We start from the raw sequence: 27,537 nt of genomic DNA, 5'->3' as shown, positions 1-27,537 counted from the left end.
GCCGTAGTGGAGGGCTACGGAGTAATTTCGACCACCTGGGGATCTTTAACGTGCGCTGACATCGCACAGCACACGAACGCCTCTTCGTTTCGCCTCCATCGAAACGCATCGATAGGAGGGGGAAGAACATTTATTTCCGCCGAATATGGTGCAGCAGCCACCTACGGGTCCACACGCAGGCGTCCGGGGAGGCAGTCTGTCGCACCGCGGCCAGAGGACACCCGGCCTCGTCTAGGAGGAGGTCTTCAGCCTCGGCCGCCAGGCGAACGGCGAATCGCTGCGTTTTTTCGTCGGAGCTTCTTAGCGTGGTCTCCCATTCATCGCTAGTTTTAATCGCGTTGCGCCCTGGGGCACGAACGCATCTCCATATTATATGATCTAATGTTGCCACATGGCCACAAAATTTACAAATTTCGGTTTCTGCACCATCCCTCTTCCGCCCTCTGGCACCCGTCCAACTCCTCCACAGGGGCGAAAAGAAATTTCGAGCTCGGAGTCTTCTCCAGTCGTACGATTCCTTCTTACTCAGGGATCTAACCGGTGGCGGATATATCCTCCGGTCTTTCTTCAAGTTGTCGGTTACATCCCTAAAGGTACCAATACATTCTTTGGTTTTAGATGTTGTGGAGGCGTCCGCAGCACCCCGAGGTAGCGAGGAGCGGGCGAGTATGTGGGCAGCCTCGTTACCGGCGAGACCGGCGTGTGCTGGGGTCCAGATTACGGTCACGCTTTCGGCGAGAGACGACTCGTTCAGAAGTTTTGCAGCACGATTGCTGACTCTACCCTTGCTAAAATTTCTAACCGCCGCTTTGCTATCGCTGATGACGTGTTTCACGCCTGGTCGTGCAATGGCAATGGCTATTGCTATTTTGCTCTAACCCGGGAAGGCGCTTTAATTGGTTACAGCGTAGAATGTCGGCGCGTTCGGGTACAGACGAACGCCGAGTGCGAAGAGCCAATAGTGGCTCTGCGTTAGAGCACCGCCCAGTCACCGTGAGGGGATTCAGACACTCGGTGTCTCACCTCTGCAAGAGCTATAGCTGCACCTCACTTGACCTCACTCGCTTCGTGCCTCAGGGGGTAACCGCGCGGCAGAATCCTGTCACGTCCAGCGTAGCCGACGTGGCTGGTCAGGAGCTTCCGGACCTCACGGCTGCTATGGAAGGAACATCTCTATCCCTGAAGAAGGAGTATCCAGAGGAGGTGATAGTTTCCGCCTTCTCGTTGGCCATCACGCGATCAGACATACACAGGCTGAAGGGAAACCATTGGCTGAATGATAATATCATAAACTTTTACCTTGCCATGATTGCTGAGCGCTCTAAGGAACGAGGCGCTCCACGTGTTTACACATTCAGCACTTTCTTTTTCGCCAAATTGGAACGCTGCGGTCCCTGCGGAGTGAGACGCTGGACGCGAGGCGTCGACATATTCGAGTACGACCTCCTGTTGTTTCCCGTGCACTTGAAGTCGCACTGGAGTTTGGTGGTAGTGGACTTTCGTAGCCAGGAACTCTCTGTGTACGATAGCTTCGAACCGTACATGGTGCAGCCAGAGTCCATTGACATATTGGCAGATTACTTGGAAAGAGAGAGCCAGAATCGCAACCGTGACATCGACTGGGACGGCTGGAAGTTTTTCCCACGTCTGGATTTGCCGCTTCAAAAGAACACCAGCGACTGCGGCGTGTTTCTGTGTCACTACGCAGAGTGCGTGTCCCGAGGTGCACCCATTTCGTTGACGCAGGAAGACATGCCGTATTTCCGCAAGCGTATTATGCACGAAATTTTGAACTGCACGCTCTTTGAAGGGTAAGCCATATGTGTCGTTTCGAAGGATGCTTTTTTTCTGAGTGCGTATACTACAACGTATCGTGGCGATTATTTATGTTCGCATTTCGCGCTAAAATTGTATTTTGATGGTGTGTAATTTTTTTTTTTTTATTGGATTCCAGTGCTGAACATGCTCAAGGCATAGGATGTGGAGATGGAGTGAAGCCTATATTCATGGAGTGCAAGCGCAAAAGACGCCCGTGTGCTGTGCGAGTTAAGTGACTTAGCGAATTCAGAACGCCGAAATCGGTGCAGGACACGGAAGTCCGCCACCTATTTTCCTAACCTTGTCTCGGTGGAACCAAACAGTGCAGTCTTTTATTTCAGGAGAACTTCGCTACGACGTTAGGTTTAGCGTTCCGGCGCTGCACATATTAGAGACGCCGGTGTGAGGTGGGCTGTGCTTTTATGTTCGTAGTGATATTGCATAGCGTGTTAGTATTTTTTTTTTCGTAACCTGAAAGCAGTTTCTTCATTGAATAATTGCTGTTTTTTTATATTTGCTCTTGTGCATTTCCCCTTTTCCTGTTAATCCCGTAATTCATTGCGCGTTTGTTTCGCTAGACTTGTTTTATGTGCTACCGATCTCCCCAGTGGTAATTCCCACAGTGTGCGTTTTTTTTTTTTTTTTATACCGTGATATTGTGCTTGGTTTGACTGCATGCGTTAGACTGTTGAATGTGTCTTACTGCATATGCAAGATACTTTCGGTTTTTTTTTTTTCCGAAGATTGTTGATGTTCGATTGTATATGTGCTCTGCAGTGTGGCATCCGTATTGTGTCAGGTTTATGATTTTCCAATAAACACGACAGAAAACTCGAATTTGGTCATAGACTGTGCAGAGACTATTAGTCACCACGCCACGTTTAGGCGTACGGCCACGATGATTTCTAATGCTTCTTTGTTTATGGTCCAAGCTGCGGACACGTGACTCCAACACGTTGTGTGCGACAATGTGCGAACTGCTCAATTCAAAAGGGTATGAAAGGGGACTTAGGGGCGCGCTGCATGGATGGATGGAATGTTAAAATGCCTCGCTGTGGTGGCGCAGTGGTTAAAATGCCTGACTACTGTGCCGGAGTGCCCGGGTTCGAACCCGACCGCCGGCTGTTTCGTTTTGATGGAGACGAAACGGAGTGGCGTCCGTGTGCTGTGCGACATTAGTGAATTATAAAGAATCCCAGTTCTATTTCCGGAGTTCTCCACTCCTCATACTCTAAGTCGCTTTGGGACGTTAGACCCTACAAACCAACCAGCGAATAAGAGCGTCCACTTTGAAACGGGGCGGTGGCAGTTAAAACCATGCTCAATTTTTTTTACACCTTCATTGTCGTTATTAATTTCTCAAGTATTTCACCATATCGGTTACTGATTTTTTTTTTTTTAAATTTTATGTCTACCCTGCTAACAAGGAAAACGTAGCAGGGGGGGGGGGGGGGGGATGCAGTTAACTCCACCGGTAGTGGTGTTAACTGGTCGAAATGCCGCGGTCTTTTGGCATGGAAGGTGGCCATCTACGCCTGAACGGTTTGCCAGTGAGCCTTGGACGACGACACTTAAGAGAGGTACTACTTGGGAATTCTGCTTATGGCTTACCGTGACAGTGAACAGTATTGGAGAGGGCAGGCTAAAGAGATAAAGGACAAAGCTGAAAAGTGGAGAGGGACCAACCTATCTATTTTTGCAATGCAATTTGTTCTTTATCAGTAAGCTCTGGTATGTTATGCAGGTGTTGCACTGTTCACGGTTAAATATTCAGAAGCTGCACAGGAATTTCGCTGTATTTGTCTGGGTATCTGAATGGGAGCGCTGCAGCCGGACTAACTTGTTCAGACGAGTAAAAAAGATGGTGGGCTAGGTTTGGGCCACCTCTTTTTGCGACAGCTGGTTAGTCGTTTTTCTTTTGTTTTTTAGAGACACGACCGGTCCGTTCTTACGCACCGTATGCCAAGTCGGACTGAGGCGGCTGCTACCGGAGTACGTTGTTTCAACGGAAGATTGCTCATGCGATCGCTCATAGACCGCTCCAAGTTTTTAGCCCTCCGTTACTGACAAGCAAATTATTCCCTTTATTTCAGTTTTGTGGCTACCCCGCGGGAGCTCACGAAGCGGTTTCTTATCGCCAGTCTCGAAATATTTCTATAGCAACGGTGCGATTGCGGCGACGATGACCGAGACGACGTGCTTATTGAGGCGAAGACAGAACTTCGGGGAGGAGCTAGACCGGAGGCGGCCAGCGAGAGTCTACTAATCTCGCGTACTCTTCCGGATGACGTGCGAAATTTTCTGTTTCAGGGGACTGGCTGTGGGACTAGTTAGTTGCTGTGCGTTCTTAAATATTTAAAAGCGCAAAAGCAGGACGAACACGAAAATATGAGACGAAGCGCTACTTGCATGCGTTTTAACCCATCTGCGCTACACAGCAAAACAACACGGGCAAAACTCCGCGCGATGCTGCCGCTCGTGGCTTGTCATCTCGTGCGCATTTGCGTATGTTGTTGCGACTGAAGAAAAATTGAAAATAAAATGCACGGGCCTGTTACTGGCTCTGTAACTGAGCCACCTCCGCTGCCTCGTGCGGACAGAAGAGAAAAATGGAGAAGGAAAAAGAAAAAAGACGCGCGTTGCAACAGCCTTTCCGCTCAGGCTTCATACGGTTACCACTTAAAACTGGTCCGTGCTGCCTAATGCCTTACTTTTGGAAGACCATTTCAAGCCACCTTCCCGCTCCAGTAGTGATGTGCGGATGTTGGAACGAACGTACTGAAGAGAACTACTTCGGGGCTTTTTCTTATCGGGGGGATGGAGGAGCTTGCTCCGCAGCAGGCCTCTCAGGCTTACTATTTTTCCCTAGCGTCCAGAGAACCGGGGCATTGCGAAAATATATGATCTAGGGTTCCTTTCTCTCCGCAGGTTTTACATGTCATCCTATCTGTCCTTTATAGCCGTGTCAAGAACAGCCAGACATGATCTGTATCATTGCCAGCCTGTAAGAGCCGCCAGGCGACAGGGTCCTTGTTGCCTAAAATTCGTTCCAGTGGTAGCAGCGACCGCGTCTCCGTAGCTTGTAATTTTCAGCGATTTCAGGGTATACGTTTGCAGACGTTCGTCTATCTCCCGGCAGTCGGGTGGCTCCACAGTCACCCGGAAGTAGAGAGAGAGAGAGTAGAACTTTTTATTTGCACCAGCGGATGAAGGAGCTCCGGCCCTCCGTCGCTTGGGATGGATGGCAGGGCCCCGCCTCAGACGCAGGCCGGCAGACGATGTTAGCCGGCGGCGTCCCAGGCCAGCTGTATGGCAGCTGGCCGGAGCTCAGGATCCGAGCTGCGCAGCAAGGTCGCCCAGAGTTGCGGCGTCAGATTTAGGCCCCTACTGGGAGAAAAGAGAGAGCCCCAGATCATGTGTTCGAGAGTCCCCCTCGAGTCAGAGTTTATACAGTATTCTGATCGTTCTCCTAGAGGCATATGGCTCACCATGGAGCGGGTGTGGAGAAGTCCCAGTCTGAAGACGACGCCAGGCGACGGCCTGCCTGCAATTTAGTGTAGGGGATAGCGGAGCGGCCACCTGCCTACTCAATCGATAGTGCTGTAGAATTTCGATGTAAGATTTGCACCACCTCTCTGCCGCCGGCTCGGCGGTAGAGCCCTCGAGCCATGGCATGGGCGGATTCGTTGCTTGGAACGGCAGTGTGCGCCGGTGTCCATATCCGCTGTACAGTTCGCGAGATTGGATATTGGTGTAATATTCGATTCACCTGGGGGTCAATCAACCCACGACTGCAATTTCGTATGACAGTTTTGGTGTCCCAGACCACCAAACACGCCTTCGTCTGGGAGCAGGCTAGAGCTACATCCACTTCCTCAGCTATCTCCGGAGATCTAGTTTTCAGGGTGACCGCGTTGATCGGTCTACCCGACCTGCTCGTTACCGCTGCAACCATAAAGGGGCTTGTCCCTGCGGTAACGTGTACAAAGGTTACTTCCTCCAGCGACAGGCAACTAAATTTCCTACGGCGCATTTTAACGGACAGCGTTAAGGAGCTCGTGTCGCAGAAAAGCCGGTGTCGTCGGCGTCGGCCGTGAGCGATAAATCCCGGCATGCACTTCATAAATAAAAAGCAACTTCCAAGATGGGCTGGGTGGGAATCGAACCAGGGTCTCCGGGGTGTGAGACGGAGACGCTACCACTCGGCCACGAGTTTTTTTTTTTTTTTCTTTATTGCCGACTTTGACATTTGAAAGCGAAATCAGAAATACAGTGCATAAAACGCGCAAGCCAGGCTTCGGCAAACACGGATTAAAATTCTCTCAGCGACACCAAAACATCAAGCAAGGTAATCCATTCTGGTGGATCAGGGAGTGCTCGGTAACACTCTCTTAGTAAACGACACTTTCAACAAAATGCTCGCGAACAGGACGCACGACAAGATCAGCATGTTCAAATTGCATCCTCGTTTTCCATATTGAGTGCAGGCCCAGAAGCATAATCAAATCATATGGTATATATCCAGTGATGTTTCTATCGGCAAGAATCTTATTCCATATGGATCGAGTGGTAACTGTTTCTTAAGCGTGTGCTGTAAAACATCCCAGTGAAATATTGGGTCCCAACAGTCAAGAATTGTTTTTCATGCACTCAGCCACGAGTTCGATGCTTGAAAGCGGTACAAAAGCGCTTCTAGTGAATGCGGTGTTGCCTTAGAAACGTGCCGTAGAACGTTATACTGCGGTGTATATCGGTAATTATGAGCATGTTAGTTACAGAAGTCGCAGTTACACGAGTAGCGAAGTACGTTTCCGCTACATTTCTTCTGCGCTCTGCGCACATGCAGAACCATCTTGCGGCAAACACAGAAGAACCCCTCCTCGCAATGTGCGGCGCTGCCCCGACACGTGGCGCGCCACTCACCCCTGAAGTTTCGCCGTGCACCCTCACGGGTTGTAGAATCAAGCGTCTTTCCTTTCTTTACATCACTATCTTCGCTCACCCGCTTCTCCCCTTCGGGCCGCGCGGGTACGGGTGCGAGGATGCCCCAATACCCTTGCGTTTAATGTTTTCTCGCTCTCTCCCCTTCCAACATCCAGCGTGCGTCACTCGAACAGTGGTGTTTAGGCGACGCGGCTCCTCTTTCCGCTCGCAGCGCGATTGATAGGTGCAGCGTCTGATGCCGGACGCCTCTGACGTGATCGCTGCGCCGTAGCGCTTCTGCTGGGAAAGCGTCCCCTGCGATGTGTGCCGAGCTGCTTCCGAGGAATCATGCTTCTGCGTGGTGCTCCCAAGCGAGATAGAGGACGATCCCATCAATGCGTTAGCCCCATGATCGCGTCCGCCTTCATGGCGCGTCGCTGCCCGGCTTTCTCCCTCCGAGACACCGAGTTCTTTGGTTCGTTCCGCTTGCTCAGGCGCACGTTTCGTTGCCGCGCCGAACGCTGCGTTTCTCGGCGCTCACCGCGTGATTCGTGAGTGCAAAGTCCGACTCGGGGCGCCTCATCAGTGATTGCTGCGCCGTAGTGCATTGTCTTACACTCCTTGGCAGGTTGACGGGTGTTGTATTGCAGGGCCTTGCGCGCTCGCTCTTGAGACGCGTGTGATGGAAGCGGCGCCGTCTACGAGTGCCGGTAGCGCTGGGCGGTGCGAACGAGGTGCAATAACGCTATCGCGTTCCACTCTTGAAGGCGAAGCTTAAGCGTCCTCCAAATTTTTTAGATCTCTTTTGCCTACGTTCTTTATGGTGTTCGGGAGAATTCATGTTTTTTGGCAGCGGGGGTATCCATAGCCTGTTCCGTATAGCCATGTCTACTTCATATTTCGGCTGGGCGCCTCCGCAAGTGTCGATCCCTAGTTTTTCAGGTATGGATCTGCCTGTGGCGGTTAGGCGGAGCAGCTCTACCTGTTAAGTGCGCACCGCTTCCGCGATCTCATTCCAAGTGTTATGGATGCCCTGTTGCAGGAGGATAGCGGTGGAAGTACAGCGCGGGAGATCATCTTTTAATAGTTTTTTAATACTTGTGCGATGAGGCTCTCTAATTTCTCTCGTTCTGCTGCCTTAAGGGTTAAGTGTGGCGTAGAATAGCCGATTAGACCAATGATAAATGCCGGGATTATGCGCAGAAGATTCTTTCTTTGAAGTCTTCTGTCTTTGCTCGAAACTCGGCGGATGAGGCTAACAGATACATGCCGCTCAATCCTCTTGATAATTTCTCCGTTATAGCCATTATAGATTTAGCGTACCGTGATCCGCAATGCGGCACCGTGGCCCGCTGCCCTGCGTGGGTGAATGGTCCCGCAGCGGCAAGTCTATGTACCGACATCCAGTATGTGGCTCCATTTATCGGCGTCAAGGGATCTGGGCATGCGCAGTGGAACGCGCGGTGACGGATCACGGTAGCGGATCGCGGATCACGGTAAGCTAAAACTAATTGGAGAAGGAGACCTAGTATACGGATCTGCGATAACCGGGGAACTGTCCTTGTACCGAAATCTGTATATCCACTTTACACTCGTCCCGCAAGTACCGTGGATTGTAAATAAAGAGTTCTAATTTTCCGGCGAGCATGCAAGCCCACGTTCTGCTACAAATTACACGACCGTGTCCATCGCCTCTTGAACCGTGTGTTGAAATTCGGCATCGCTGCCCCGGCTGATCCATATGTCGTCAGCATAAATACTAAAATTTAAATAAGGGTAACGTCGTAGTTGTGGTAATTTCGCCACTGCTGCATGTGGGCGGCTTCGAGGCAGGGGACAGACTCGTGCGGCGTTCCACTAGATCATCATAATGTTGCGTTTCAGATCAGAGCCCGTTAGGACTCTGTTTGCCTCTTTCGAGATCCTTTCTTTACAAAAATTCCAAATAGCCATTTTGCTATCGCTAATTATGATTTTTGCATCTGTTCCAATGCAAGAAAGCGCTATCGCTACCTCTTCATCCGCGTTTCGGCTTTTAATGCATGCGGCGACGACGGGGTCGCCACGGCCGTTGATAACTGCGGTGACTGCCATCCACGACTTCGCACTAGTCGCGTCTACATAGGAGACAACCTCTGTTTCTTTCATCTGCGCGTTTGGCGAGCACTTCTGCCCTCTTTTCTATTCGCTCCCTGTGGTGGACTGTATGTACGTTTCTAGGAGGCGGCAATGATGTTCTCGAGACATTGTGGATAATCTTGTTGTCGCGCGTCCCCATGGTTACAGACCCACCTATTCGAGAATCGTTCTGCCAAGTCTTTTTAGCTGTGTCATTCGCACCGCTTCTGCTAGCTCGGTCCAAGAACTGTGTACCCCCTTTTCAATAAGCGGTCCTTTGAGATTGTGATGGAAAGCCCCAACGGCCTCTTTACACATCGCCTGATTAGGGTATCTATTATTTACTTTTCGTCTGTCCTAATGTTTAGAAACAGAGTGGCGTAAGATATGCAGCTGATGATGTAGGCTTGCGTCAGTTTCAGAAGGCTGCGTTCTTTTAGGCCCCAATCTTTGAGCGCTACACAACTAAAGATACATGCCTGTTACTTAGCTGAGTAGCGTATTTGCTGAGCTTAGTTGTGTCGTAACCATTGGCTTGTAGGAAGAGTCCCAGAATTCTGATTTACTCCAATTTCGGTACCGCTTGATAATCTATTATAATGTTGAACTTCGGATCACGCTTGCGCCCGAGCCCTTTCTGGTCATACACAAAAAAGTTAAGATTTTTGCAGAAAGCAATGAAAAGCCCCTTTCGGGCGGGTAGGACAAGACAATGTCCGCCACTGCCCGCAGGTGCTTACATATGCTCGTGTCAATGCCCTGGTTGATCCAGATGTTGACGCCATCCGAGAACATGCTGAATTTTAAGTCTTTTACCTTCCTCGGGGCAGCGCGTAGGTCCCGTATGGCTGGCTATACGTTAAAAAGGAAGGGGGAGAGCACCGAGTCTTGCAGCGTAACCATGCATATCACTCAGACGGTGGGGGAATCTACGTCCTGAAATTTAATTGTGATCGTTCTGCTTGTTAGTAACTCCTTTAAATATGGATTTGCAGCGATTTAATTGCCGAGACTGGATGCAAGCACGCCATCAACAATGGGAGCACGTGATGCAGCGTCAGTCAGAGGTCAAGTTTAAATAGGGGTCAAGTGGTGGTACAGCATAGGTAGTGCTGTGGTTAAGGTATATAGCCACACTGATCTCTGGTTCGTTAAATTGAGCGGCCTGCCAGGTTCACCTTGGCTGATATATGGCGTAGTGAAGCTTTCGCTTCAAAAGCCTGGACGACGTAGCAATTAGGCGATACCCTGGCCTACATCTTCCCTGGGATCCTAAACGGGGAGCCCATTCCGACGTACTGGCTGTCTGTCCGAGTCCACCTCGTCCATACGTGTGACGTCAACCTCTTACGGGCCTATCGACCCATGACAGGAACGATAATAATGTATCGACTCGTCACTGTTATGGTGAAAAGCTGGATGAGCGCCCGGACAAAAATCTTTTCAGTACAAACTGTCGCCTCGAAGACAATCTGTTCACCCTCTGCCAGACAACAAAGCTGGCTCGAAGGAATCACGGGGCGTGGTGGTCTGCTTCCTCGAGGTCGCCAAAGCCTATGATAGTGGCTCCGGGCCCATGACCCGATGCTGGGTCAGGCGTCGATATTGAATATGTATCCACTGTGGATAGACCTTCTGCGCCAGCTACGACGAAAACATGGTTGTACCTGGGGGATGCTCGCTCGCAGCCAGTGCGCTGAGGCCTGAAGCAAGGATGCCCGCTCTTACTGCTGCTATGCATGCTATACGTCTCGGGACTGGAGCGAATCTTATCGACTTGTTACTGGTAGCTTCCCGTTCCAGTTCCCGACTGCCACACACCTGGGTGCTGCCTGGAATGGCCTTTGCAGGTGACTTGATGCTCCTGGAGAAAGAACACCGACCTGCAGCAGCTCGTCACCTCGAGCGCCACCCACCTTGCCCGTCTGGGCACGTACATTTCAGCAAAAAAAAAAGTTGCCCTTAAGCTTTCTGTCGAAGATGTAACTGAGTGTTCCTGCTGGATATGAGGTCATTCACATGACCACCCAGTACCATTGCCTCGGAATCGCTGGATCTCCTAGAGGCTCAAGAGAACCACCACGACAGTCCTGCAGGAGGAGATCCATGCAGTGCCGTGCTGCGCCGGCGTGGCGATGTGGGTGTGCAAAAGATGTCTGCTGGTCCACGAGCAATGAAAGCCTGAGAAGTCCCGGTACTAATGTTTGGCAATGCGGTAATCTTTTCTCGGCCTGTACCTGAACGTGGCTGGAGCGAGGGCAGCGTGAGGTAGGACCTGTAGATGCCATGGGCGCATCGTCGCTGTGGGTGGACTCGAGGCTCGAAGAAGCAGCGAGCTAGCCTTCGAAGGCAGACTGCCTAACAGAGCTGGACGCGCATGGGTTTCCCGCTACATGGGTTTTGGGAGTGCTGCAGACTGCGTGGACCTTCCAAGTGCGCACGCTGGACCAGTCACAAGTTCGGCTTCATTGCCCAGCCGTTACAAGTGACAGGCGCTCAGAGGTTGAACCAAGTACTCTAGAGTCAAGCGGCGCGGCAGCCAGTGCGCGAAGCTGAAACCGACTAATGGCGCTTTACTGTGCTCGACACGTCGACCCTGGAGGCCAACCGCTGCTATAAGGCCACTCCACCTCCAGGACGACGGGCAGTGCATTGCTTTCTGAGGCGTGCACGGGATCGCTCCGATCTCTACTTATCCTGCACCGTCAACGCTTCGACCAATCCCCTAAAGCCCTCATCCTCTAGAGTTACTATATAGGCTTTGCCAGTTGCACGAAAATGCCGCATAAGCAACCAAGTTGTGCAGCGAAGCCATACGTCGTCTTTGCAAGATCCAAGCAGCCAGACTGGAAAGCAGTCCAGAAGGAATTTATTTGGCTGTCTTAATCGAAATAAGTCACCGTCGCTACAGCTCCCACACAGCGCGGCACGATACCCACTACGGATGATGCAATGCAGCCGGGGTGCCCGTCGGGTCGGCTTCACGGTGCTACACGGTTGCTAGGCGGCGAAAGAAAAGGAATGAGGAACTCTGGCAAACCATCTGCTAGAGTCACTCCAAGGTATAGTCACTCTACCATCCCCTAGGGTGCCTTGATGCGCGCGCTCTCCAGCCGCCGCGCGCATCGAGGCACCCTACCATCCTCGGCAGCGCAGAGCCATCTGCCGAGTGTGCTGACCTGTCGCCAGCACAAGGCACTACCTTCCCACAGGCATTGAAACAGTTGCCTGGACGTGGAGCTATTGCGGAGGCCCGCCCGACGTGCCGAGTACTCAGTGACCTAAGACATTTGCGGGTGGGCCTCATGCAAACTACTGTATACTGTACCATAGTGTATATATTTCTTTTATTTTTACCTACTCTTTTCTTTCTCCCTATCACTCACCTCTTTGATTTCCTCTACCTTCTCCTCGCTATCCCTTTATTTCCGCCGCCCCAGTTCAGGTGCTTCAGATATAAGATAGCAGATACCGGGGCTGGCAAACATCTTTTCTTTCCTTTTGTACATACAATAAATAACCACTACACACACACACACACATCCCACAGGCATTGTGGTTCGCAACGCACGTCAGCACCTCGCTGGCCCAACGCCTCCCGGGCACTGACGACATCAGCGGCGGTGGATGACTGCAACCTGACCAAAAGACGCTGGAGACGACAGTGCGGAGGGCAGTGACACTGACTTGAAGAAGCCCGCCCAGTGACTCATGCCGACAGCCTTAACTTTTGTGTCCCCCCACTTTCCCAATTTCCCTTGTTTTATGCGAAGCATACTAGCCGCACAACTGAGCTCTAAAGTCCCTTACTGAGCTCTTCCTTGGTGCACCGCGCGCGGCCGCGTAGCTACCACTTGACCTACATCGGCGCACCACGTGATATCACGTCACAACAGCTGTGAAAGCTGGGGCTCAACTCGTGCGCTCGCTTGCGGACGCGCAGCCTCCACCGGCGGCCTAACTCCCGCTCCTACCGCTAGGAGATACTGACGTCACGCAATTGTATAAATGGCGACGCACTCTGAGTTAGTTGAGCAGCGAGATGTCGGCCAGGGAGAGGGCGGCTCGCCAGACCGCAAAGCGCAAGTTACAAACAGCCACGGAAACGAGAGAAGAACGAAGTACGGCTTGCCAAGCGACGTGCGCAGTATGCAGTTAGACGGCTGCGTTCGACAACCGATGCCGAGGTGAAGGATGAAGCTTCGAGTGCTTCTACTCGGTTCGAGCGGCGAAATACTACCAAACGGAAAATGCGTGCTGAAGACTGATCATCATAGTGTATTTATTGGTTTGAGAAAAATAAAGGAAGAAACAGAGTAACACATGAGTTGTTCTTGTCTATGAAATGGCTAACCAGGTATAGCCAGGTAATGTTTAATTTTTTAGGCTAGTATGCTTCGCATTCTAGGCTTAACCATAAGCTAAGCCAGACCAATTTTTCTACCTTCATTCTCCATGCGTCGAATTTCTTCTACGTCGTTTTTTTTTTTCTAGTAACAGCTAAGTAAAATTTTCACCCACCCGATGCAAAGGTAAAAGCCACATAGATACTCGAAAAATGCGTCCTAAATCTAGTCACTTCTTGGAGCGGAACTTTCCAACTTAGTTGATCAAAAAGCAGCTCGGGATTGGAAAATAGAATGCCCATTATTCGGCTCTGTAAGGTCATAATCTGGTGCCACGCTCGTGGTGAACCGACCAGGTACTCCACAATCTGAATTCATCATGAGGAGAAAACGATTTTTATTGTCGAAAGTGGCCTTCCCCGCACCCCTAGGCACTAAAGCCGGAGACAGGAGGCAACGGCTCAGATGCTGGCCGGGAGGTCTTGTGTCACGGCAGCCTCTTCGCACAGTCGGACGACACTCCCTAAAACTCGCTCCCATGGTTCAGGTATCACGTTTGAAGCGCCATAAGTAGATTTATGGCTCACCTATGGGGCTGAAACGTGGAGGCTAACCAAGAGAGTTCTACTTAAGTTGAGGACAAGCCAGAGGGCTATGGAACGAAAAATGGTAGGGGTAACATTAAGAGATAGAAAGCGTGCAGAGTGGGTCAGAGAAATAACTCAAGTTAACGACATTCTAGTGGAAATTAAGAAGAAGAAATGGACATGGGCAGGACATGTAGTGCGAAGAGAGGATAACCGATGGTCGCTGAGGGTAACAAACTGGATTCCAAGGGAAGGAAAGCGTAGCAGGGGGCGGCAGAAAGTTAGGTGGGCGGATGAGATCAAGAAGTTCGCAGGGGTCAAGTGGATGCAGCTAGCACAGAACCGGGTTGAGTGGAGAGATATGGGAGAGGCCTTCGCCCTGCAGTGGGTATAATCAGGCTGATGATGATGAAGTAGATTTAGCATGCACAAACGTAGACCGGTTTACCGGACGCCCGCACACGCAGAGGCAGGGCAAAAGGTGTGGCGCGTCTGCTAGGCGTTCCACGACCAGCAGCGGGTAGTCGGCACTTCCCGGCTCCTCCAGCGCTTTGTATTCAAATACGATACACGCACCAGCAAAGTGCCGCTACGCAGTGCAAACCATTGTCACAAAGCGTTTCATTACGTTTGCGGTTGCATTACCGTATATTCATCCGCTACACACGACTGCACAGCAAGGTAACACTTCGCTGCCGAGTCAAGCGGGAATCACGTGAGCGAAAAAGTGAGCGACAAGGCGGCGCGGCGAAAGCGATTATGGTTCGCTCCGTCGCCTACGGCAAGACCATAGAGGAAGGAAACAACTTGGGAAGACGCATGCACGCGATAGCGCGGTGGTGGTGAAAACGTTTAATAAAATATGGAGTTACATGAAGGTTGCTCTGGGGTCAGGCTTAGTGCCCTTCCCCTCACAAACACTAGGTGGAGTCCCTAGTACGAGACCCCAGTGGCTTCCGCTGCCGCCATTGCTCGTTTGACGAAGGCCTTTCGGGCTTTCAGGTCGGAGCAGGCGAGTAGGGTCGCCTCCCAGTCCTCCCGGGTGGTGTTTGGGTTAGGTGCAAAGGCAGGGTTGGAGGGGCGCGCCCACACCATGTGGAAAAGATCCGAGGACATTTCCCCGCAGTGCGGGCACTCCCCGGAGAAGGCACTGTCAAAACCATGCGCAAAAACTGATGACTACGAAGATAGTGCGAAGCGAAAGGCGCAGGATATGTACACGGGGACACTCGGTCGTCCCCAACCTTTTTTATTTTCTTAAAAAAAAAAAAAAAATAAAAAAAGGACGCGCTCGTTTGGTATTCGTAAGGAGGCGAAGAAACACGCGTTCCTCCGCTCTTGTTAACCCTTTACACGGGTGGGGGTAAATATTGTGTCTGTTTTGGAAAAGCTGCGTAATTTCTTTGAAAATGTAGGCTGGTGTGAATTCTGAGGAGGAAGGAGACGAGGTTGCCCGGTTAGAAAGCGCGCGGGCGGCGGCATCTGCTGCCTCGTTTCCTGCTAGCTCAGAAAGGGCCGGAGCTCAGACTATGAAGCGGCGGGATGGACTTTCCACGTACGAGCTGTTTTGCAGTAGTCGGTAGGCCAGGTCCAAGCTGTTTTTTAGAAGCCGGTAGGCCAGGTACGGGACCCAGCCCAGTTGAAAGTTCCTACACGCCCCTCGCGAGTCCGTTATGATTGTTTTGGAATCAGTGTGTGTTGCATGCTAACGCGATGGCGACCTTACGCTTCGGGCTTTAAATGTGAGCCCGTTTACCGTTTTGGACTTGAGGATCACTGCCGCCTTGTACCACCTGCCTTGGTGCGGGCCGGACGCGTCCACATAGTACACTCCGGGTTTCCCTTCGTAGTGATGAGCTAAGGCCTCTGCCCTAACTATGCGCCTACCCTCGTTGTCGTCCTTGGACATATTAGTGGGGAGTGGTTTTACGTGCAGGGCTATCGCCACTCCTGGGCAAGCCTTACTCTTTCCTCGGTTACAGTCGGGTGTTGTATATGTAGACTGGTTAATAGGCGACGCCCCGACGGTGTCTGCGATAGTCGCGTGTATTGGCTCGTGAGGTGGGCTTCTCTCAGCTACTCGAACGAGGTTCGACGTGGTTTATAGGGAGGTCTATTTAGCGCGTGATCATCTCGATGGTGCTCTCGTCGTGTTTCTTGAGGTGGAGATAGGGGTCGAGTGCAGGATTCTGCTTGTTACAAAGGCATTGGCCAGTCGTAGAGCACCTTTGCTTCTCAGTCCCCCTTTCTTGTTTAAGATTGCGCACCATTCGGCCCACCTGGTCTCCCACCTTTTTTAGTGTGTCGAGTCACAAAACTGCTGACAAATGCAACAAGTCATAACGAATGCAAGAATCAGTTATTTTGCGACAATATGGCAAAGTAAAATGTATTTACAACAAACCGTATCGAATGTGTGTTAACCAAGGCGTTGACTTACAGTACGAGAAGTCACGTGACCCCTTTTTTTTTCTGGACGTTCTTCGAATCCTTGGCTATTCACCATTGTTCGCATAAAGCGAAAAATTTACGCGGTAGTGCACAATCGCAATGCAACGCAGCAAAATAAAGCGCGCGAAATGAGCGGCAGTGACGTACGCTTACTTCCGGGCGACCGAGCGAAATATTCTAATTCGGCAGATCCGAGCGACACATGCATTTCTGTTCGCGCAACGCGTGCCGCCGTCGTGTTAGTTTTCGCGTGCATGTGGTTCAGCTTTCATGTGCAACTGAACTATGGACAGAGCACACGGTTGCTGAAGCGCCTGCAGGTTGACCGCTTGCAAGGAGCCGGCGGCGCTTCAGAGTTCCTCGCAGCCAGTGGGATCAAGCTACATGCCGCTTAGCAATGGTGGCCATTACAGTAACTTCAATGCAAGCCTCTTCATTCCACTGCCATTGATGCAAATAGTGCTTCAGAGGCGTTTCGAGTCCCCCACATTCCCACTGCGTATTTAGCTTCCCATGTGCTAAAGATCGCATTAGTCTATTGCGCAGTCTTAACAGCAGCACAAACGGGGACTACCATTGTTTAAACATGTAATACAAGTATACACTCAACACTCATCAGCTCTGGCCTCTCAACACAGCACACAAAAACCAGAATCAGCTTTATAAAAATTTTCATATTTTTATTTGCATCAGAGTTCACCAGATTGATTCCCCAGGGCAGAGAAAGTAAAAAAAAAAGCATCCAATCACTGAACCGTCCACAAATGGTACGGGAAAAAGAGCATCTTAAATCATGCCGCAGAGAGTTTTCACCTGCAATATCTTCAAAGCGAGTCACTCGCTGCCGGTGTACAAACACACCTCACAATGTCCATGTACACACAAGGATACAAGAAAAACTGAAGCCAAAAGCAGGTGGGTAGGGAAAGTATTCTTTTTGAAGATCGTGGGGAGAAAAAAAAAAGGGGGGCAAAAAATGTGGGAAAGAAGGAAAAAGCCTCGTGACTCAATAAATAGTTAGGTAAACACACTAGCACGAAAAGTCTTAAAAATAAATCGATGGACAAAGGACTGGAGCCCGTATTCAAAAAACCACAACTCAAGAAAAAAACTATTGGGCATTTCTGAAGACCTCCCCGCACAAAGCCCCCCACCCTCAAACCAAGGTGGTAGTTTATGCCAGCTGCAGTACAAATACAACTCCATTTACTTGTTAACAACAATGCAGAAAAAAAAAAGTACAAAAAGAAACTCAAGAACAAAGACACTTGTTTGAAGTCCAACAATGTAAGAGCAGTTCGTCAACCGGGTTTAAGCAAACTGTTGCATGGGGGTGGCAGTTGCTGCTGTTCATTTCAGTTATAGGAGAGCAGGAAAAAAAAAACCCAGAAAAGTAACAACTTAGAGGAACAGTGCTCGGCAAGGGTTGTAGAGGGCAGCGAGGGCTTGGAAACACGCAGAAAGGAAGATACAGCCAAGATGAGCAGTGGCTGCAGTCTGCAACAACCAAGCAGGGCTTGCTCGTTCCTCATTCTTGTAGTGCAGGAGCTCATCGTTGTGGGTTGCTAATGCCCGCTTCTTGCCTTTCGCCACCTTGCGGGGTTGCAAGAGCGGACACTTCCCCCCTTGTTTCCAAAAATGTAAAAAAAAAACCTCCGGAGAAGATCAAAAAAAAAAAAATTGCGGAGAGGGTGCCCCAGTCATGACGACAGTGTGTCCCTACTTGCGCGAAGACTGGAAGGCAGCTTCTATTGCCTCCTGACTGACTTCTTCAAAGTCGCACCCCTGGACGTACTTGTAGACTCCCACAAGGGCCTTCTTGAGCGCATCGTAGCTGCTGGAGTACAGCATCTTCTGCTTGATCTTGGCTTGCTCGGGACACCTGCACAAGGTAGGAAGAAAAAAATTCTAGAGGGCACTTTGGACCACAAAAATGAGATTAGGGGAAAACCATTATAGCATGGTGGATCGTAGCCCTCCACTACACCTCTTCTTTCACTCCCACTTTCCTTCCTCCCTTTACGGCCTGGTACATGTGTCCGCGGAGAATTGTGACATACTGGCCCTCCTCTATCCTGTAAATTAATTTCAAACTCCGCCGATGCATGCTCTACTAACACCTCCTAGACATCTGGGTCTGCTTCTGTTTGCTTTGTGGTACGGCGTTCGAGGAAGCGGAAGTGAGAGGCGCCGTACGGATACCTGGATCAGACACTCTGCAGGGTCAGCTTCGTACAGTCAAACCTCGATATCACGAACACGTATATAACGAATTATTGAATATAGCGAACTCTTCCGAAATATTTTTGTCAAACATGTATTTTTAACTTTCCATAGCGAACGCGGTTTGGCATAAAACGGATATTACGAACTTCGCGACGCCAAGCACTACCTCACTTTAATAGCAGGAGGCAGGCTTCGTTGCACTACATGTGTGTTATGCGGCACAGCAAACGTTCAGGATTACCTCGCAGGCACTGACAGCGCCACAGATGCCATGACGGCATTGGGAGTTTACAGCCGAAGAAATGTATGGCCTCAGAGATTACCCCCGCGCACCTGTTTGTGTGCAAGGAAGTAATCTCGGAGGCCATAAGAAATCGTATGCATCTCGCAATCGCCGACAGCGCCGCTTCAGCAGCGGCACGATCGAATGTTGTTTTTTGCATGGAGGAAGGAAACAACTTGCTCTTTTGGTTTTAGCGCCGTTCGCGTTTTTAGCGGCGCGGCTGTCGTAGCGCTCGGCGGAGGCTGCGTCGGTCGTCGTGTCGAGCGTGGTGCGCGGGTGTGCGTAGTGCCGTGATGGCGGTGAACGTGAAAAAAAGAGCAGAACTGACGCTAAAGCATTAAAGACCAAGCTCAAGATAAAGGCAGGTTACAAGAGGAGACTGATTGACACTCTTCTCGTGAAGCTTCTTATGAAGCAGGACTTGAAGATAGACTTGCTGGAAGCATTAAAGCGGCATAGGACAGCGTGAAAGGAGAAACGATTGCCAACTGCTTTCGGCACGCAGCTTTTGTTCCAGCAGAGGCCCGCGCATCAAGTGACGATGGGGACGAAGCAGAAGCAGAGCTCCGCGAGCTCGATGCGGTGACATGCCCGCAACAATGACTGTAGAGGACTTTGTAGGCGGCGACGACATCGCGGCGACCACGGCTGTACTGACGGACGCCGAAATCGCTGTGGAAGTTTCTGAACATCCCGCAGACGAAGCTCAGGCTGACCGTGCACACGATGAGAACATTCAGACTTCACAAGAAGCACTTGCTGCACTGGATTTACTGCGCCGCAACTACAGTGCTATTGAGAGCAGTGGGTTTGCCCTTGTTGAGCGTTTGCAAACTGTGGAACAGGGCGTGATACGGAACGTGATCAACACAAAAAAGCAGGCCGCGATAATGCAGTTCTTTGCGCGTAAATAAACGGACGTGACTCAAGAAGGCAACCTCCGAGTTGCTGTGCCTTCTCCGATTGAATTTTGCTGCTCTTGCATGGATTTTCTACGAAATTTTATATTACGAATTATGGATAGAGCGAACTATATTCAGATTTTTTTAACTGTTCGTTATAACGAGGTTTCACTGTATATGCATGAATGGCCTGGCAACGTCATGACCCGTCGTGACGGTACATTAGAGCACCCCTTTTCGAACAGAACCAGCATTTCACTGAAGGCATCAAAGTTCACTGGCATTCTATAATTTGTTTACGGGAAAGGAAAGGCGCAGTATCTGTTGCTCACGGAATCCTGCTATTATCCTCACGGTGCACAAGAATTATGTGCGTTTCATGATCCGGGGCGTGGCGCAGTTGGTAAAGCACTGGGCTGTGATCCAAGGGATGGAGGTTCGCTTCCCGGTGGAAACAAGGTTTATTAATTTATTTTCAACTCGCGCTCTCGAAAGCGTGACACCTCTACTGACAACCGCCTGTTGACAACGATGAGGCATTAAAGGCTTTAAAGCAATGCCATGCAAATTAAACGGGATTGCGAGCAAAACTGCACTTTATCCGAGAAGAGTGGGAATCGAGCCAACACTAAGATCAAGAACCTGGCCACTTAACTGCTTTAATGAATGCAGAGATACACGAAAGAAGCTACTTTCAACTACAATGCACTGACCGACAAGCCCCAAAAACGCACCGCAATAGAGTTACGAAAGAATTCTTTAAAAATTTTAGAGCAGATGTGTTGCTAAGAATGAATGGTGTGATGATGCAGAGAGCAAAAAAGGCATGAAAACTGCATGCAATGGTCTGTAAAGCCTATGAATTCTTACAAAACAAAAAGATACTAAACTTGTCTGTCATGAAGTTGAGCCACATAACCAAGTGGTATGTGGGAGGCTGCACAGTATGAGCATCAGAACTAGACTAAGCCACATCCATTCCTCCCCGTATGTGCATCTCTTAAGAGGCTTGCTTAGAGTAAGACTTGGGACAAAACTGTCCTTGTCCAGACACTACTGCAACTTCAGTGATTCGCACAAATGGCCCTTGCCAAGTTGCATAAATGCCCAGAGGTTCTCCCCATTAACAGAGGCTACAATATTTGCATGGAACAGCAGGAGGAGGTAATACTAGGCCTTGCAGCATGGTTATTGAGATAATGATTATGTGAAGTGAAAGCTGTCTCCCCTTTATTGCAACACAGACGACAGGAACTTCTCCAAACAATTGATTGTTTCCATTCCACGCTTGAACCAAAGTCGAAAAAATAAAAAGTGCAGCAACGTTGAACAAACAGCCTAAATATGACCGGTCCTTTGCCTGGGGGAAGTTCAGGCACAGAACCATTCTCAGTGCACTCACCAGGTCATGAGAACAAGGCGGTCTACGGACATGCCGCACTCAGAGGCCCCCTCCGCACGGATTGAGGCTGGGAAGTCGAAGACGCAGTAACGGCACTCATTCTTGAAGTTCTGCAGCTGCTCCAGGAAGTCTGCATAGGTGGCCGAGCGGTCGCCCGTGGTCTCCACGTCGATGACCCGCTCATCCTTGATGTGGTAGATGATGTAGCGGTACTTCTTGTCCTTCTTCACCTCCTCATACACGGTCTTGGCCTCATTGGACACCGTCACTCCGGAAGACTGCGTTGCAAGAAGGCAACAGCAGAAAGACATTTAAGTGTCCAGCCAGGCTCAATGCACACTAACTAGATATAGCAGGAATCCTGCCCAGAGAAAACTGTGCAAACACTCTGTATGGCACTTCTGTACAACGCAGAAAATTGCCTGCCCCACATCGCAAAATATGCAGCTGGTTGAAACTTTGGCCTGGCAAATATTTCACTAATTTGTTCGAGTTACTTTCTAGCCACTACGCCACTGAGGCTGCACACCATGGAGAGCGGCTCTGCAACTGTTAGCCTAAAATATTAATGGGAGAAGGTTAGCAATTCTGCGCATGCTTTTCCTACCCTGCTGTGCTAGACTCTGCTGCATTTCAGAATGGAGCTCACGTTTACATGTTGTGGACAACAGTGATCAGGTGTTCACACCAATGGAAGAGAGAAAGGTCAAGGTGCACCTGATAACACGGGAGCAGGGAAACGTGGTCACATTAAACACCCTAGATTCAGCCTGCATACACTTCACAGGATTGCTGACAGAGCGCAGAGTCTGGTTTGTGTACTATGAGTTACACCTGTACTGTACCAATATTGCAGTACATAAAGAAACAATGGGGTTGGGTTGAGTTGTCGGGTTTAATGTCCCAAAGCGATTCATGCTACGAGAGACTGCGTAGTGGAGGACTCCGGAAATTTCGACCACCTGGGGTTCTTTAACGTGCACTGACATTGCACAGCACACGGCGCCTTGCCTTTTGCCTCAACTGCGTAATGACAACCCACAGTAAGACCTGCAACATATCTGGAGAGTTTACATTCCGATGCAGACTGTGCAGATACATTTCCGCCCCGTAGTGTTCACTGTATAGCCACATAAAGTTGTCAACTGCAAGCTAGGTGGCCGCACACACAGAAATAGGTAAGCTGCTACGACGCAGCCACCTTAAAATTCAGTTTAGGTGGCAAGGAAAATTTGCACCCAAATAATGCGTCCACAATACAATGCACACATGCTGCCATGAGCCACCTACTCAAAACTGCAAAGCCAGGAGTAAAAGGAAAGCGACTGCAGGCACAACCAGCCCTGTTAACAGCAGCAGTAGCTGTCTCCCCCCTGCCACATGAAGTTACCGATTAGTACAATCCCAAAGCACAGGCTCTAGCCTCCTGAAAAATTGCCAGTCACTAGCACTGCTCCAGCAGTGCCGAATGTATGTGGTGCGACAGGTTCACCATCGACCAGTCACACTGCCGGCCTTGCCGTCTTCACGCACATGAACCACCCCTCAAGTTTCCGTGGCTGCGACCTTTTTTTGAACCGGGACGCCATAGCAACTATGTTTCGGCTCCCGCCATTCAACCCGGCACAACTGCCACAGCAGCGCGAAAAAGGTTTCTCAATAAGCTGCCGCGGCAGAGCAGTCCAAGCCGAGAGGGCCCCCGAGACTGGGGATGATGCACGGCCGCAAAACGCTTTTCCCCCTCGCCCAGGAGCAGCAGCAGCAGTACAGACCCAGTGCCAGCTCACAGGGCAAGGAGGGGGAGAGGTCTGCCTGTCCGAAAATAGAGCCACCTCACTCCGAGAATAAGCGCCGCCCAGATAAATACTCCTGACAGAAGGGAAGACGGCCACACTGAAAATGAACTGGACGACAGGGTAAAAAAAATGTCCGCCATGTGTAGCTGTATGCCAAACTGCTGTATTAAAGGCTCAGGATACTCCACTCCCAGTTTACAGGCCCTAAGCAATGCAATGCCACATAAATGGTGCAGTCCACTACCTACACTGCATTGGGGTGCTCAAAGTCCCAGCACACAGTTCACCTGAAACCACAGAACGGGAGCAAAGTGACAAGATTTTAAAGGGGGTAACGAATTGCCAAAGCGTGTAATGCCAAGCAAATAAATGATCGTCCCTTCACATAATGGAGTGGTTGATAAGAGAACACAAACAAGTGCAAGGGGGTAACACCACCAGGCATGCTGATGTGGTTTGACATGACTGACATGGGAGAGGCTTTTGTATGGCCTAGGACATAGACTACCACTATCAGCCTTTGGCTAATGAGTATTTTAAAAGGTTTGTGACCCCAGATGACACACGACAGACTTAAACAAGACACGAATTGGGAAAAAAAAAATAATGTTTGAAATGAACCAGGGCACCTAATTAAGGTTCTCCCTTACGTATGTTCATCGCTCATTGAAAAAAGTTTGTAGGATAAAAATTTGTGAAATAGAATTTATGATTACGCTGTCTTATTGGAGAAAAAGCTGGTAGGCATTCCAGAAGAGCATGTTTTCTTCCTTATTCTCAGATTTCCATTGATGTGCTAGCACAATCGTGCAAGAAATTTCTACAAACTTGCATCCCACAAAGTTGTCCGAAACAGTACATAACTGATGCGAGACTTTTTGGAGAATGCAAATGGGTGAATGAACTGCAAGAGTCCTGCAGTTCAGAAGGGCAAAGCGTAGGCCAACATACAAACCACACAATAGGTAAACAACTATAATTATGTTCATGTGCACAGGAGTACGAAATTTCAGTGACACAGGATGCGCAAAAATTAGGCATTGCAGGTTGACTCAGTGAGGGCTACATACAAAATACACTAATTTCGAGTATTTATTGGCCCCGCTATTTGCTATTTGCATCTGTACCTACTGAATGATACACTTCAGCTAATACCTGCCCCTGGTAATTCACTGGCTACACAGGAGGAAATTAGGTACTGCATGGCCCTAGCTATTTGAACGATAAATGGTACTTGAAGCAGGCTGCAAGTGGTGTGAGCTGATAAAGGGCACCTGATAACACCTACCACACAAAGGTTTATTAATCTTTCCATTTGGCTCATTAGGCATCAGACAACCCACATTTCTAGTATAGTGGTAACTTGCATGAATAAGGTATGAATAAGTCTACCACAAGGAAAAACTGTAGCAGACGTGACAAGCTGGGCAGTGCACCCTTGTAACAGTAACAAGAATAGAAGCCTTCACGTAGCTGCTTCCGCGTTCCACAGCACTAAACCCACCAAGGACTCAATTGTCATGATGAAAGAGCAGGCAGCTAGCATTTACGAGGGTATGGCTGGGTACAAAGTAGCAAAGGCCCCTCATAGGAGTTCCTTCAGCCAATAACACCTGCCAGTTCCATGATACTACGGTTAGTCCCTTAATATAAAATAGCATGTGGATAGCAGGCACGTCCATTAAAAAATGGGAGCAGCTAAGGTTATTGGCTGGATGACCTCCTGTGTTCTCTGAGCTGGTTCAGAACAAAACAAAAACTAACACAAGAAGCTCAAGTGGATGAAGCTAGCACGGAACCGGGTTAAGTGGAGAAATATGGGAGAGGCCTTCGCCCTGCAGTGGGTATAGTCAGGCTGCTGATGATGATAATGAACATTTGTTCAGTCAGCAGTAAGAAAATGCAGCTTCAAAAGTTTCAGTTGGGTAACATGAGTGACAAGTCATTGCAGTTTAACTGATAACGAGTACAGACTGATGGCACCGTTAAGAGAAATTTTGAGAAGGGATGACAGGCCACCACAAGAAGCTCGAACAAAGGGCGGCACAGGCGACATACGAAATGGCAGTGTTGAGTAACAGAAGGTGTAAGCTGTTGAGGATTGCAAATAAGCCCGGATATGTAGCAATGTCAGGCAACGTAACCGCAGACAAAGAAACAATGACCGCGAAATAGCCCTTGCGGCCGTCACCCGATAAGACTGTTTACAAGGCAGAGAGGAAGACTGCCAAACAATGCCCAACGAACTCCGAAAAGTTAGCCACGTCAAGCTACCTGGGATTCCGGCATTCGAAAGCGGAACACAGCGACTGCCTCTGAACAGTCACTGGTATTACACTAACACGAGTTGCACCTCTTTCTGTGTTTGAAGGTGCGAGGCGCCGCGCCTCTATTATCACGGAATTCCTCTGACAGGAACTCGATGAAAGGCGGCCCGAGGTAACGGCGCGCTATCTCGCTCGAGCAAGACGTCCGTCCGTCCGGCCACAGTACCGGCGGGGCACAATGGACTCTGCGACTACTCTCTCAAGGACCCCATTTCGTCAACGGATGAGTCAGATGCGGGACGCACAAACGTAGCCGAGCCACACGCCAGCAGGTCAGCGGCAGACACGTTTCACTCTTGACATGACGCGGCGCGCGGAAGCAGTCCACAACCGCTCGAACTGGCTCACGCTGGGAGTAATAAAAAAAAGTGAAGTGACCAGGAAGCGCTGCGAAATTGTGCAGCACGCTCGGCACATTTCTTTCGCTTCGAGACTTCTCGTTAGGAGAGAAAGGCACACGAGTGCGCCAAGCAATTCGTTGTCTTTCCCAGTTAGAAAAAAAAAAATTATAAAAACGGGGTCAACTAGTTTCGAAAACCCTAGGTATTCTTTCGCTGTTACAGCTCTCTTGCCAAAAAAGTAGAACCAATTTGCGTGCACTGTACGCTTGGTGCACGAACAAGTCGTTATTACACCCCTAAGCGAGCTGAGTTACGCCCGGAACAGAAAAGAAAGCAATTGACGGTACTCTCCGTGCAAAAGGAAAGGCGTAGTCCGTGTTTTATTTTTATTGGGTTTGTTAACAGCGGCCGCATCTAAACAAAAACGAAGGCGCGGATGTGTAAATTACTGCGCGATATGACTGGTTCCTGCCACACGCAGGGGCAAATAAACGTCGGGAGAGGCGTATTCGAGGGGCGGTAGGGCGCTTACACGCATACCTCGCGGCGGCCTCAACCCGCAAAGCTCGGGCGCCCGCCAATGCCAAAAAAAGCCGGCTACTGAGGGGAACGATGACTAGACGGCTAGGCCTAGCACAAGACGACCCCGCGCACACAGGCGCTCGCATCGCACAGTTAGGCCTGGCGACGTCGAAACCGCCCTTCGCCACGACTCCGCGGAATTCGAAAGCCGCCCCGCCGGCAAGACGTTCCGCGGCCGCACTTTCAGGGCGCAGTAACACTGCCCGTGCAACACGATCGCCCGATCAGTCAGCAGTCAAACCACAGTCACGTTAGAACAAAAACCAAACGCACAAGTAAAACAAAGATGTTCCGCCGTTTTGAGGTTTACATTGAAGAAGCCCCACAGAGAGGGACGACCGAGCATGTTTTGGAAGGCGACGCTAACACTAAGCGCAGCCGTTCGGTCAGCACACCGTTTGTCTCAGAAAAGCGCTAAGCAGGCAAGACGAGCTGCGAGCGTTCGTAAATATCCTTTTAACGTTGCCAAAATTAGCTACGGGGTGCTCCCCCTTAGGCTTCAGGGCAGAGGCATGGAGGATGGCAAACGCCGGTATCGTCATCCGTACCGGCTACCTCGCCCACAAGAACGAATGGCAAGAGAAATCGCGTCCTACAAGACGACAGTCAGCCACTACAATGTGTTCGCTTACCGCGCGGTTAAAAAGTGAAAGCGGTACTCACCATAGTGCTGCTGTAATTTAATTGATCGACGGCACAACGTAACCAAGTCCGTGTTTTCGCACTAAGCCTCTCGAAGCAAACGGGAAGGGTGGTTATACCAAGATCGCAGCGCTCCTCAACGTGTGTCCCTCCGCGTCTCCACAGAGGGCGTTCGCAATTGGGCAGTTGTTTTTTTCGTTTGTTCTTCCAATCTTGCCGCCACAAACAAAACGCATGAATCCGGGTTCTCAAAATTTGATTAACCTTTTTATTTCCAAAGTTTTCGCAAGCCGATAGTTTAATAATTCACCTAGTTTCTTATCTAAACTTTCCTTTTAAACTAAAGCTCTACAAGGACGTTTTGAAAGAAGAACTATAACTTTACGCGCAAGTGCACGGCAGTTCGCGATGACTCAACTTGGCCTGGCGAGCCATGTGACCACAAGTGACCCAATAGAATCGCAGGGATGAAGCTTACCCATATTTGGAAGTTTGCGGCCTGTCATCGGCATGGCGTGTGTTCTTGGCGCGTTGGATCCGTGCGTTCAAGCGCCCGTGAGAGGGGTTGATTAGCACTTTGTGCTATCGTATTTGAAGGTGACGTAAAGGCAGACGCTGCTCCTTTGCGGGCGACACGGATCCGAAGTCGCGCATTGTCTGCACACGCTTCGGCCTTGCACGCACAGGCGATGTGCCACTGCGCGTGCCGATTTCTCGCGGAAGTAACATTTCGCTAGCCAAGGGTTGTTAGGGGCCTAGCTAAACTGCGCATGAGTGAGCTTTACAACGATCC

The 27,537-nt window shown here is 50.0% G+C and overlaps 1 protein-coding gene and 1 pseudogene across 1 annotated transcript; one reads left to right on the top strand and one right to left on the bottom strand.

Moving 5' to 3' along the window:
- The first annotated feature begins 912 nt into the window (after positions 1 to 912).
- Positions 913 to 1,815, top strand: LOC146173851 (sentrin-specific protease 1 pseudogene; annotated as a pseudogene).
- Positions 1,816 to 16,897: 15,082 nt separating this feature from the next.
- Positions 16,898 to 26,924, bottom strand: tsr (Cofilin/actin-depolymerizing factor homolog tsr). The gene is made up of 3 exons (XM_084583888.1): positions 26,766 to 26,924; positions 21,057 to 21,334; positions 16,898 to 18,125 (listed from the first exon to the last, which is right to left on the bottom strand). Exons 1-3 carry the CDS (start codon positions 26,766 to 26,768, stop codon positions 17,963 to 17,965), a joined length of 444 nt encoding a protein of 147 aa, XP_084440014.1. The 5' UTR covers positions 26,769 to 26,924; the 3' UTR covers positions 16,898 to 17,962.
- Positions 26,925 to 27,537: the final 613 nt, after the last annotated feature.

Source organism: Amblyomma maculatum, chromosome 11, assembly GCF_055883805.1.
Source record: "Amblyomma maculatum isolate TAMU_Amacu chromosome 11, ASM5588380v1, whole genome shotgun sequence".
Lineage (NCBI taxonomy): Eukaryota > Metazoa > Arthropoda > Arachnida > Ixodida > Ixodidae > Amblyomma > Amblyomma maculatum.
Note: the sequence above shows the minus strand (reverse complement) of the source record. Positions and strands in the feature narration are given on the sequence as shown.

Coding starts and splice junctions, on each gene's coding strand:
- tsr (XM_084583888.1), bottom strand. Junction 18,126..21,056: donor CGCCTTGTTCTCATGACCTG/GTGAGTGCACTG, acceptor TACCTTGTGCAG/GTGTCCCGAGCAAGCCAAGA.